A 14013-nucleotide genomic window follows, 5' to 3' on the forward strand; every position below is an offset into this window, starting at 1 on the left:
GGAAGAGTACTATTGGAAACCGTACACTTTAGAAAACATTAGAGCCTTCAAATCATAACAGGTAGACCGAGCTGTTTCTAATCACAAAATAGCCCTAGAGAAATGAAAGCAATGAACAGGAAGCAAACTTTACACCTCAAACGACCGCTCGTTGCTAATACAAAATATTACTCATGTTAACACACCTATTTGGATGATAAATAAGTAATTATAGAGCGCCAGCATGAAAATCACTCATCAATACCATGGATTAATTGCTTTCACGTCTTCTACATCCCTGGAATGTCCATTACGCACGCGATACGAATAAGTAACTGCGAGTCAGATTAATATGTATACTTATTTCCATAAAGAAACTAATGATGATCATCGGAAGCTATTAGTCACTAGTTGCATTAAAAACTCTTGATAACGAAAGAATGACCACGTCAAATACCTTATTATGATACTTCCAAATTTGCATCGTTACGGCCCCTGTGGAACGTTTGCATCCAATTTTGAACGTGCTTCGTCTCATTACCCTTCTGTTTTTCTTACTGAATTCCTTCCCGAATTGTCACACGTATCCTTATTTTTGCATACCGCCCACTTTTATGCAAAAACCCCAACCCCCAAATCTCGCCAAGCGTACAACCACACAACACCCACTGTTTTTGTTTTTTTCCCCACACACTTTTCTCCGCCGCTCACTAGCCATCAACGACTCCCACACCGCCTATACCCCCTCCCCATCGCTCTCCACCTTCAAGTCCTTAGCCTCCTCCTCCTCTACTCGACCCCACCCTCCCTTTTCAGCCCTTAATCCTCCCGCATCTCCTCTTTCCCTCACTCCAGCACGTTCCACGCCTTGTGAATACTCCACTGCCACATACCCTCCTTCCCTTGAGAGAAAAAAGATAAAAAATGAAGGGGAGGTGGATGAAAAAATTGGGTGGGGTCCCTGCGAGGGAGGAGCAGAGGGGTAGAGTTGGGGGGGGAGGGGTATTGGAGGTTGAAGGGAAATGAATTTTTTGAAAGAAAGGAGAAATCGCCATCTCCCTTTAAGCATCCCGTCCGACCCTCAGCCACCCACCCACACGATCCCTCTCTCGTCTCCCCTTGCCCAACCGCGTACAAGTCTCCTAACCGTAGTCTTATTCCTAAGCGTCCACTCTATTCCCGCCTTTTCCCTCCACCAATCCTCCCCCTGCATCCTTCTCCCCTCCTTCTACGATATAAAGATCATCGCCTCTTTTTTTCGAGAAAAAAAAAGAATACGAAAAAGGACGAAAACCGCACCTCCCCACCCTCTACGACCACGACGCAGTACAAGTCTCCCTCTCGCACTTCTCCTTTATCTCCCCTTCTTACCGTCGTCACCCGTCTCCGCCCTTCCAGCCCCCTTCATTTGAATGCTGAACCGATTCGCCACCCCTCTTCTTCCTTAGGCCTCCGCCCCCCCTCCCCACTTTCCTTCCCCCTTCTTCAGCCGGCTCAACCCTCTTAGGGCCATCCCTCTTATCCTTCCTTCCTGCCCGTCCCTCCACCCTGCCCATCCCCCCCTTCGACGCAACCCATCCCCCTGCCGCCATCCTTTTCATATGCCACCCTCCTACGGTCATCCACTTTTTAATTCCGAGAGACGCTCGCCACTCTGGCCATCGCCATTCTCACTCTCCCCATTTTCCTACGACCCTTCCCTCTTCCCCACCTTACTCCATTCCCTTCGAGCTGCCCACCCGGATTCCGTCCCCCTGCGAGGCTCTGTATTCTACGTCGGTGGCGATTTTTTTCCATTAGGTCACCATGGCACTTTATTTCGATTGAAAACGTTGATGGAGTCCCGAATTATTTATGTCCTAAATTAACGTCTTGGTAAAAATTAAGAAAGCGAAGACCTCGCGAAATAATAATGAAGGATTTCCCTGATCTAGCAAAACCAACCAGATTATGGCTACAGATAAGCTCCGAACCACCGTAAATAAAAAAAATAATCTATTCATCCATGATCTCGTGATGAAATGACTTGCTCGAGTGTCCGTTCATTTCCTTATGGGAAACGGGATAAATGAAGTTGAAAATGTAAAAAGTGTACCAGCCAGGTAGTAATGTGCATTCTTTTCCAAATATATCCTCTATTTTCCACTATATTTGGAATAGTTACGCAAAGCGATTATAAAATCCGGCATTTTTTTCTGAAACAAATGGTGATTGGAAAATTTACTAGAGAAAAAAAACAAGTTGAAAATGTTTGTTCGCGAGATCGCATGATAAAATATTACGAGTGAATACTGATGACTAAATGTATTTCCGGAGTTGCTATCTTCTCTGCAATTAGCAAAACATATCTAAAAGACATGAACTTCCTATTAGTTAAAACTAACTAAAGCTTTCCACTTAAGGAGAATGAATTTGAGGTGCCGTCCACCCAAGTAACCTCTGCTCTCTCTCTCTGTCCCTCGTTCTTTTTATCTCTTTCTTTCGTCCGCTTTTCCTTCTTTAAGATTAACCTCCCTTCCCATGGGTAGTCAAAGAAAGGAGGAGGAAAGAGGCTCGGGAATGAGGCGCTTTGCAGGCGAGTAGGTCCCAATTCCAGCAGACGCCTGCGCTTTTTAGCATTCGGGATAAAAAAAGGGGGTAATGTAAATAAACGAAAATCCTACTAGAGGACGCGACCACTGTAGAGGGTCTGACCGCGTTGCTAGGAAAGGAATTTGAATGCGAGTCTTTCGTTTTTACGTGGCAGAGAAATAAACGATGGTACGCTGAAGACGATTGGATTTGAACGACCGTCAAAACAGTGGCTTGCAAAATATGCTGCTTGGGATTAGAGAGAAGTGATGATATTTTTAATTTGAAATTTAAAAGAAATGCCGCACAAATGCGCGCAAACGTAGAGTGCGTTAGTATTCCGGCCATTTGCATCAAGATTCCCAATAATTATCTTTCCAGGGAAAGTACCTGTGGCAAAATCAACGAGATTCGGAGAGGAAAACACGTCCCTGCGTTTTTTATAAGTGAAAATAAAATAGAATAACGTCGGTTAATGGGCCAGCATGCAGATAAAATTTCGAAAGTTAAGTCTGGCCAAAGATAGCAGGAACGTATATTAAAAACATTTATATTTTGTTAACCCAGATATTCTACGCAACAAAATCCATTGTTTCCAGAAGCCATATTTATTTAGGAATAATAGATAGCCAAAGATATGTACATCCTTTCTATACCCCAAAGGAAACATATAGTTCTTATCTCTAGTATCATTCGGCTTGTTTTATCTTTCCAATTAGAAATAAAACTTCCAGGAGTGGGTTAGCGCCAGGCTAACTTTACCTTTCCGGGAAAACGCCCAGTCATCGAACTCCTTATAACCAACCAGCTTCCTTTACCAACCGCACACACACACCCTATCCTCCCACTTCTTTCTTTTTTTCATTCCACCCCTCCCTCGGCCACCCATTCCTCCCTTTCCGCTAGAACGTCGCCCGCATCGTAAGCGGCCCCTCAGACACACCCTTCCTTTCGCCCACCCCTCTCCCCCTCTCAGCTCTTGCCGCTCCCACCCACGCACACCCCCTCCCCATTCCTTTTAACAAAAACCTATTCTCCTCCCGACGCCCCCTCCCGCCCCGATACCGTCCCCTGCCACGGGACCATGCTCCCGTTATCATGCCAAAAATCTACCCTCTACCGATGCCCTTCTTCCTAGCCCATATAACCGGCTGAATCGAACGACTTTCCCCCACAGACTGTCCATTTATATTTCTCCGCCGAAACATTATTTAAATCCAAATTTTCCGAAAATATCCGGAAGATATTTTGGTGGGCTAGAAAGGAATTCTTCGATTTAGGGTTCCGGATAACTACAGTCTTGATTGGATAATGGGGAGAAACTCGAAACTAATCTCTGACTGTGATATAATAACATTGGGCTCCTGCCATTATTTACTCATTCGTGCCAGAGTGGTACCTAGTGCTGAATAAATTATTTTTTAAATTTAAGTGATAAACACCAAAATAATATATATTGAATTAGAGGACTTGGTATTGTTTCAATTATAGTTGATCCTGTTTTGGGAATTCTAACGCGCGACCATTACTTTGAACACTGTACTTCTCACAGAAATATTCCATTTGAATTCTAAAAAGTTAAATCATAATAACTATCCTCTCGAGTGTGAAGTTTCATAATTGATAAACTCCATGAGCACTCTCTTGATCCTTCACATTAAAATATTTCGCTAAAAAAATTATTATTTTATAACATATGTGAAGACTGGTCGAAATATCATTTTTTTACTCGAGCGGTAGTGCACCCAGGCGTGCGCTGGAAGAATTAGTTCCTTCTTACGCATGCTCAGAATATTCTCGTGCCTCACTCTAAATCTTACGCGTTACTCGAGCTGAGCCCCAATTCGCTTTTTCTGCCGCGAGACCAATGCAGGTGTGCAGGCGTGTGTAATTAGCGAGTCACATCGGATTAAGACCGTGGGAAACATGCGTGAAAAACATTCCTTTGATTAGTGGATTAAGCACGTCAAGGGAATGGAAGGTCAAATGATATGTGGGAGGAGAAGAGATCAGTAATTACCGCCCCAATTAACCATAAGGGACGATAAAAACTTTGTGTCGCTGCACATTGATAGAAAGTTTTTTGGCTATAAAACATAAATCACCGACGTCGACTGACAGCCAGATACTACGGGAGAAATCCCTTATAGTAATTATTCTTGTCAGAATTATTTATTCATCATGAATAAACATAACACATCAACAGAATACAACAAATCAGGATGTATTGACAACTTAATTAATCGGCCTGGCATATAAACTCCAAAAATTTAAATATTTTGCAAACTAACATGAGAATTATTTCGATAGAACAAAGATTCCTACCACACATTGTTGCTAATTTGTTTTTAGCAATAATTGCCACACATTTGTATTCAAAAGGCCACGATGCAAGACAAAATTTAGGAGTTTTAAATCGAAGAATTGGATCCCTCAGCACTTCGCCAAACAATAACCATGAAAAAGGGGGTTTTCCCCACTTTTCCAATAAATTTACTTTCTCTATCCCTTCGCCTCGGTCCTTAATATTGAGTTGAGCCATTCTTCGAAAGGTCCTCCTCCTCTACTTCGGTAATACTTTGCTTTCCCTGCCCCACCTCTCCCCAACCTGCCACTTTCGCCCTCCCAGGATTCCTAAATCCTTCAATAGTCCGTCAAGAAAACCCACCCCTTCTGTTTCTTTCTCCCTACTCCTCTCGTCCCGAACCTGGCGCAAACACGGCAGGCAAACACGCAAACAAAAGACGACGTTGCAAGTGTTGTGAGGGAGAGGGGGAAGAAAAAAGCAGCGGCAGTCCGAGGCGGTATGGAGGAGGGGGAGATGTGGTCGGTGAAGAGAGAGAGAGAGTGCGGAGAAGAAAGCAGAAGAAAGAGAGCAGAAAGGCGAACGGGTAAGACTAGGAAAGAGGGTGTGGAGGGGAATCTTGAATGCGAAAACAATAAGACAAAAGAGGTCCCATCCCCGCTCCGCCCGACGCAGTCTAATAAATAAAACTAAACAAAAACAAACTTGAGAGATAGGGAGAAAACAAACGAGAGGAGAGAGTAAGAGGAGAAAAAACGGAAGATTACATTAAGACTTGGAGAGATACGAAGCGAAATCTCTCTCGTGCAAGCCGGCCGAATCTCATACATTATTCCGAATATATTTTTCTTTTCATTTATTTTAATCTTATTTTATTCCCTCCCTTTCCCACCCGCAGGGGATATTACCAGCCAAAATGAGGACTCCATTCGGCCCTCAGAAATTTCCTCATGCCCTCTTGATCGCGATTGGATATTTGGTAAAGGTCAGCTAGTCCAACTTAAGTAATGCTAATTTGTCATCCCGAGGTGTCCGTAATGATAATGTGTAAGGTACGAAAATGAAAGAACTTAACCCACCCCAATAAAAGCTCAGATCGAGAGATACGCGGGTTTGAAAAAAGAAATACAGCAGATGGAACCGTCGATCTTCTGATCGTTTCTCGAGAGTGGGCCGTAAATTTCGAACGGGATTGGACGCACCTGAAGAGGTAGGTCTATAATGAGGGTTCATCCATCCTACTTAAAACTGGACCACCTCGAGAGAGGGAGAGAGACTGCAAAATGAACCGCACGCTCTGGATTGGATGTTTGTACTTAACAGTTATCGCTTCCTGGGCAATCAAAAAACGATAAAATACCCAACCCAATAAAAATTAACTCTGACATATAGGTATGTCTTTCCAAAAGGAGGACAATTTATGACGGTAAGTTTATTGGCAGCTTATTCAAAATACGTGGCCGTTATAAAATAGAAAGAATAAATGCTGCAGTTAAAATAAAAACGCTGAAATTTTAAGTGAGAAGAGATACATACAATTATTTTACAAGAGACGCCTTCCATGATTTTTTTTGGTGTAATGAATATTTTTTGCTAGTGAGTTTTAATTCTGACCAAATTGTTAGTAAGCTTAATTCAAAGTAAACAAAAACAAATGTCGCATTAGTTTCTCCGTTCTTCTTTTGGTGGACATCTGCTGCATGTGAATCCCACCATTTTTATGGAGGAATTTTTTGCTCTTACTCCTGTATGGCCTTCACATGCTTGCTTTTAGGATCAAAAACAAGAAAACTTTGCACGGCGGACTTTCTGGAAAACCTTCAATTTCATCACTCGATGTTTTTTGATAAAAGTCAAAAGAACCAGAGTACTCTCCCATTTATTTCACAGAGATGCATTCTGAATTAAGTTATATAATCGGTGTACAATATTAACAAAAGTAAACCAAAATGCCTTGCTGTTTCCTCTTTATTACAATAACATAAATATAGTTATTCTCAATTCTGATCAAGTGAATAGACATTAAAATATCAAAATATTTTATAATTGGTCATAATACTTAGCATTAGCCAGAAATAGTACCGATCATTTTTTACATAAGTGATGAATGGTATTTTGAACACGAATGCTTAAAAGAAAGTTAATCAACTAACTCTTTTGGCTGACGTTCCAGGTGACTAGTGACAAACTAAAATTCCCTCCTCTCTATAGAGCTAACCCTTAGTCCAAGACGGAGAATTATTTACGCAATATAATTCGCTTAAGTGCGGACCTACTAAGTTAGTGGTATCTCTTTGCCTCTTTCCAGTAGACCTATTCCCTTCCTTCAACCTCGCCACACGATGAGCTATCCCCTCCAGGCCCGAGAACATCTCCTCCCATTTCCTCCCCACACGGCAGACGAAACCTCCGCGAGCTTACCCCGAAGGCCAGCAGGTGGTACAGCAATCCGATTGGCATCTTCCGAAGGCCGGTGTGGCAAGATGGAAAGGGAAGGCGCTGATGAGGGAGGAGTTGGGGAAGAGGAGATGGGAGCGAAAGGGAGGAGAAAGCTTACGAAAAACGGACAAATGAATAGGGAGAAGTCAGAAGAAGAAGGAGCGAGGTAGAGAGAGAGAGAAAAAGAACGATTTGCGATAGCAAAAAGTGCGTTGAATCATGGGGAGGAAAACACATGTTCCGTAATGAGAGACAGGAGCCGGATAAAACGAGAAATAGAGAAATATCAAGACGGTCAGACAACTTATTGGTCGGCTTGTGACCAGTGCGAAAATATACCCACGTCCGGCATGCAAATGAATGAAATATGCACGGTATATTGATAGAAAAAATAAAATTTGCCTGAAAAAAATAACCGTCCACCCTGTAATTATATTAAAGACTGAAATACTTTGGAAGAGACGGTCAGATGGCAACAAAGAGCAACTAATACTTTCCCAATTTAGTGATCGTAAATTATGAATCGACTTGATTCTGTTACACGCGATGCGATGGAAAAACAAATTACAAGGAGAAACTTGCCGAGCGAGTTGGCGATTCGTAAAGCCATTCTTTGATCAGGAGGGAAACGGAAGAGGCCATTTGAAGGGATGCCGACTCGTGAGAATTGAAAATTGATTATGATCAGATGGAGATGAAGCAAATGGGTAGTCAGAGTATTGAAGAAGATGGGAAATAGTGACTGGCGTGAAAATAAAGGGGACGACTATGAGAGGAGGAAAGAAAGACTGGCTTTTCAAAAATGCACCTAAGGTTTTCAAAGGAAATGATCGGGGAGATGTGAGCCCAAAGAAATGACGGCGGAGTGTGGGTATATGAAAAAATTTGATCGAAAAAAACTACTAATGAGTGTTGAAGGAGCGGCTGAAGAACTGCTCGCACACGCTTCAAACATTCCGGATGGCGATAGGATGATTAAATGGAATTTAATTTTCCTCCCGAAGTTATTATACCGTGGCGACCATCGATTTATCTCGATAATAATGCGCCTTAAAAAAAGCTACGCCATTAGAGACTGTGGGCGAGCTCTGAGGAGACTAAATTACAGTATTCTCTTTCAACGGAATACGTAGGCCTTGTGGCTGCGAAATTATTTTAGGGTACGAGTAGTAGATGCTCATCGCCCCGACGACCCAAGTCTGAAAAAGATTTCATGTGACTCGCGTGCTACCTCACATTAAGCATTATTACTACATCGAAGTGGTGTCCCCCTAATGGGCTTATTAAAGATTGTTTACACCCATAATTTAGTCTGCAATGACCGGAAAACGGTCATCTAATTGATTCGGATTGGTAACTTTAGTAGCAGAATTTATTCAGAGGGCAAGGTGCATAGAGGCGGTGATTAATGACTGTTCTAAGGAAATTCAAGAAACATAAAAGGCACCTTTACGATAATCAATCCTGGAAAACAAATTATCATTTTTCACGGTGTTACTTTCCTATGAAGAAATATCTTGTGTGGATCTGGCATTCGTATAAAAATTCTCCACCACCTCCACTTATGCTCAAAAAATATATTTTACAAATATAAACTGTAAGATATAACATTTCCCACTCACCAGAGTTGGTCGTGTTTGATTCCGCGTCGACGACGTCCACCCTTGATTCGAGCCTTTCCTGCTTGATCCTCGGAGTCATCCTCGCGTCATCAGCGCTATCGCTCGCCTCCCGCTTCCCGCTGCTGCTGCCAGGGGTACCGCTCCCGTTGGCGGCCGCCGCGGCCGCCGCCGCCGCCACCTCGGCCAGGAGGCGCGGCGACAGCTGCGGAGACTGGGGCGAGGACGTAGACGATGACGAGGAGTGGTGGAGATGGTTCGAGGAGGAAGGGGTCCCCGGGGGCGGGGCAGGGGGCGCGCTCCCACCGGGGGTTAGCGAGGCTGGAGGAGGGGTGCTCGGGGATCTTGCGGGGCCATCGCCGCCGTCGGCCCCCATGCCCTCTCCGGCCTCCGAGCCGACTCCGAGCCTCTCCTCTGCCGCCGACGGAGAGGAAGAGGAGGCAGCGGAGTTGCCGGAGACTGACTTCTTGGCGTTGATGGGCGCCGAGATGCTTGGGCGCCGGGAATTAACAAGGAGAGCTTGCGGGGCGGAGCCATCGTCGCTGTCGCCCTCTTCATCGTCATCCCTCCGCCTTCGGTGGTGGTTGTTGTGCAAGTGGTTCGCATGGGAGTCGTAGTTCTCTTTGTTGCATGCCAGCACTTTGTGCTGGATGAACTTAACTATGTCGGAGAGTGCGAAGGGCTTCTGACATACGCCACACGTAAGGATGTCCTGGGAGGACACTTCCGCCTCCGCTAAAAAAGGAAAATATGATTCAGATTAATTTTCTATGTAAAAATTCGATATAGCTATACAATATTAGTTGGTTTAATGATCGATACGCCGCAATAGATAGGAAATGAACCTCGAGTAAGCATTATAGCATATTTACATTTCATGAAGGTTCACCACAATGTTAATGTTTAAATACACCGTATGATTTGAAGCCATGGTGATAATTGTGCATATTCGTTTCTTAGTGAACAGGAATCGAGAAAAATTGGTCGAATGTACAAGTAGCTGCATTTCATAAACCTGGAAGGTTATAAATTTTGTAAAATAAAATTTTTATAAACCTGTCGTTTGTACTTCAGGAAGATATTAATTATTCGCTGCGCTCCTTGGAATAATCATAAATATTAGCGCACATCAACAATGGCAAGAATTTTATTCTGTTCACTGCATACAACTGGGATTACATTGTGCACAAATAAGGGAAACCTAAGAAGATGCGGAGTAAGGAATGAAATTTTCCACTCGCACTTGCAAACCGCAAGCCTCGGTCAAGCTAAGGGAGGAGGAAGGGAATATGGTAACGAATGTGCACAGAAGTGCAAAGTGCTCGCGCGAAATAAAACGCGCCACTAACTAACAAGGAGATAACATGAATGTGTATTGCCCGGAGGGAGGGATAACCACGGGAGAAGCAAGAATGGAGGAGGGGGGGTGGGTTTACCCGTGAGGGAGATGGGGGAAGGTTTCTGAAAGGAGGAGGAGAGATTGTGGGAAGAATAGACGAGTGGGGTAGGGGTCAGCGGGAGGTCCCGTGGGGAGAAGGGGTGAGAGGCTTTGGGGGAGATGCTCTTTCTCCCTAGCCCTCGCTCTCTCCGCCTCCTCCGAGGGGACTGGAGGCAGGTGGGGCAAAGGGGGGGCGGGGAGGGGGTGTAGGCTTCCGGGATGGAGGTAGGGGTAGTGAGGCGGCCGCAACTGCCCCGAGGTTTCCACGACAACCCCAAGAAAGTGGGTGGGGCCGGTTGGGAGGGGAGGAGGAGGGGAAGAGGGTGGCGGAGTAGGTGGGGCAGGGGACGGAAAGGGTACCCCCACGGGCATTGATCGCACAGGGGGCGGCAGCTGATGCCGGAGGGGCGGGGGGAGGACTTTTGGGAGAGAGACAGAGAGAAGGAACCCTTACGCCCCCATTCCACCCCCTTCTCCCGACTCGGCAAAAACCCCTTTTTCCCCGGGAAAAATAAGAAGGGAGTGCGGGGGAGGGGAAGAAAAAAGGAGCCGAGAGGGAAAGAGAAAGAAATAGAGGATGCGGCTATTTCCGCTGTTTCCAGCAGGAGGCCTCCTTCTCTTCCCCTGAGGACCCTGGTTGCCCCTCTCCCACCCATTCCTGAGGAGCGCCTCACAGAGACCCTTTCGTCTCGTATACCCCGTCCTTGCCCCACCCGGACCGTCCTTTTCCAGCGTTTTCTCATTCCACTGGAGTAAGGCGTCGTCCATTGCTTTTTGACCCTTTCCAAGGAATTTAATTTTTTTCTACCCGCTTCCTACTCCGAGAAAGAAAACTTTCCAGGCGCATTTCTGGGGTCTCTCCACAAATATAACACTTAAACGCAGTATTCAACTGCAAAACTGAAATATCTCAGAAGGAGAAAAGGAAGCACGAGGTTCCTCCATTCCAAATTCCGCACTCAAAGTATGTGAGAGATTAACTGGCGAAAGAGAAATGGAATGGGAGTGTAAATAAAATTTAAAAATAATACAGACTGAAGCCGTTAGGTTTGTATCCTTTAGGGACGAATACGCTCAATTTTCACTGTAAAGGAATAAAGAATTGGATCGCGAATAAGCACGACTTCGGCAAGTCGTGAGGATACGTGGCATGCGAAACCTTAATTACGTCATGCATAAAACGAAAACAAAGAGTCACGAATTGAAAAGGCTAAGACCAGGGACACAGGACAATTGTAAAGTTTGAGGTCCAAAAGGTCGGGAGGTTTTTATTACTGCGGAGCACCTCCGCCGTCTTTAGGCACGCCCGCAAGAGGGGGGGGAACAAAAGAAACGGCAAACTGCGGCGAAAAGGTAAAGGGAGTCGCCCCAAGAGGCCGATCCGACGTTAAAAATTTCGCAACACCACTCGCGTCGGCGGCGGTGGAAATGGCATTTACCTCCACCCACCCCCGAATCTCCCCTCCGCCACACACCTCCCCCGCGCGGCAAGTAATTCCCGCGGCTTCGCAACGCAATGGGAAGGGGCCCGGGAAGAGACGGAGAAAGGGCTGCGGGGAGGAGTGGGAGAATATAAGAAGGCCGCCTGCTCTAGATACGAAGAATGGAGGTGGAAAAGGAGAGAAAAAACACGTCGGGCGAGGGGAGTGGTGTGGGAGGAGGGGAGAGAGTGACGGAGGGAGGAGTTGGGGTTTCGAGCGAAAGGGAAGGGACGTGGGGAGAAATAAGAGTGGAGAATGACACGAGGCATGCGCAGGACGTGCCCTGGGCAGCGAGGAGGAGTCCGGGGTGTGTGCGGGGGTGGTCGGAATCCTTGGGAGGGTGGGCGAGTGTGCGGGGCTATTCCGGGGAGTGGTCGAAGGGTCAGCGGCGGCGGGAAGTGGCGTGCGGGAGGTAGTCGGAAGCCGTGGAGGGTGTGGGGAAAGGAGGGAGGGGAAAGGAGAAGTGGGGAGGGGTCGGGAGGAAGGGGGGACGAGTGGGCAGCTCGGCTCTCGGGGCGTGTGTTATATGCCTTTTAGGGTCCAGCCATTGGTCAGTCTCTCTGGTCAGTCCGAATGTGGTGCGTAGTGACGGGGAGGGGACAGCGGTGGCGAGGAGTGGATGGGTGTGGCATATGTGTGTGGGGGTGGCCGAGGGACCAACTGGATTGGGTGTGGGCTGCGGTTGGAGATGGGAAGGGCAGGGATGGACATTCGCTGACCTCTCCCTCGCACGCTCCCTTTCCATTTGTTCGTCGCCACAGTTGCAGAGGAGAACACTGCGCCCAACCACAGAGCAGATGAGGGATGAGGCGTGCGTGGTCAGATTATTACTTGTATAAATGGACTGGGTGAGGAAGGGAAATGAGAGCAGGGAGAACACATGAAGTCTGCTCACCCCTCATGGTGACCGAGTTCAGGTCTATGCTCCTCATAGTTTCCCCTTGAAATATCGTAATAATATTTTGCCTTTTCTTAAACATATTGTTTTCTCCCATGAACCTATTGTCCCTCCCATGACATATGGATCTTTATGATGGATGTCTTTGGAATGCAAATCATCCAGATTTAAATCATTTCAACTGCCTAATATGAACACTCAATAATTAGACCATGGGAATACCAAACGTACCTTAAAAAAGGATAATGTATTGCATTAAATTGACCATCAGTATTTCTCTCATTTATGATTTTCAATTTATTAATTTCAATTCAAGTAATGCTACTTGTTATGAAAAAACTGATTCTTGATAAAGAATTTTCTCTACTTTAGATTTTATACACTTAAAAGAGTTGAAATCAATCGTGGAAGTGGAAGTACGTATGTAGTCATTGTCACTAAAATTCGGCATGTAGTCGTAAAGGGAATACGCCCTTGAAAGAGGGAACACTTGAAAATGGGGAATTTTTAAAAAATCTGAATTTCCTTAACACTCATCATTTTAAATTGCAAACATTGCCACTTATTTCACTCGTGTGATTCAAGCCATCATCTCCCCTAAGTTTCGTACAGGAGCGCCTTTCCCGCACTTGCTATCCACTTCGACTACGCCTTCCCTCCGCGTCGACTTTTTAACCACATACGCCAACGCACGCACGGATATAACCCACTCTCCGACATCGCCACTCCCTTTCCAAGATCCAGATTACACCACATTTTTCCCCTTCCCGGGAGCACTCTCCTCCTGCCGCCCTTTGACCCATCACTACGTCCTCACCCTCTCCCACCTCCTTCCACCCCACCCTTTCGACCACTCTTGAAAACTCCCGTATGGCGAAGCAGCAAAAGCAGAGAACAATAGGGGGAGAGGGACCAGAGGATGACAAGACGGAGGCACCCCGCTCTCTTTGTCCTGACCAAAGAAGATCAATAAGTCTCCAAAGTCCTGTGTCCCATGCCACCGTACCTGCCTCCCGCCCTACCCCTCCCCCCCTGCATCACCTTGCCTGACCCCTTCCTTCCCCCTACCCCCATCCCTTATCCTCATCCTCCTCTTTCTGTCCTTCTTTCCTATTCCCGAGATCCCTAGAGAGCCACGCTGCGGCGGACACCGCCCCCTGCCCCGACCGCCTTTTCTCCACCCCTTCGGGACAAGGAAATTCCGATTCTGACCAGCAACACCCTCTTCTTTAAGTTTACCGGGAGTCCAAGGACCCCGCTACACAACTCTAGCCCCACCCATA

The 14013-nt window shown here is 46.1% G+C and overlaps 1 protein-coding gene across 1 annotated transcript in view; it reads right to left on the reverse strand.

The window, feature by feature from the left end:
* Positions 1 to 715: 715 nt before the first annotated feature.
* Positions 716 to 14013, reverse strand: part of LOC139688177 (uncharacterized) — a 162908-nt gene continuing 149610 nt past the window's right edge. The window contains exons 2-3 of the mRNA XM_071585604.1: positions 8917 to 9648; positions 716 to 876 (exon numbers count right to left, since the gene is read on the reverse strand). Of these exons, the coding sequence (XP_071441705.1) occupies positions 716 to 876; positions 8917 to 9648 (893 nt within the window). The remainder of the gene's footprint in view (positions 877 to 8916; positions 9649 to 14013) is intronic.

Source organism: Hetaerina americana, unplaced genomic scaffold, assembly GCF_022747635.1.
Source record: "Hetaerina americana unplaced genomic scaffold, ioHetAmer1.1.p SCAF_2, whole genome shotgun sequence".
Taxonomy (NCBI): Eukaryota; Metazoa; Arthropoda; class Insecta; order Odonata; family Calopterygidae; genus Hetaerina; species Hetaerina americana.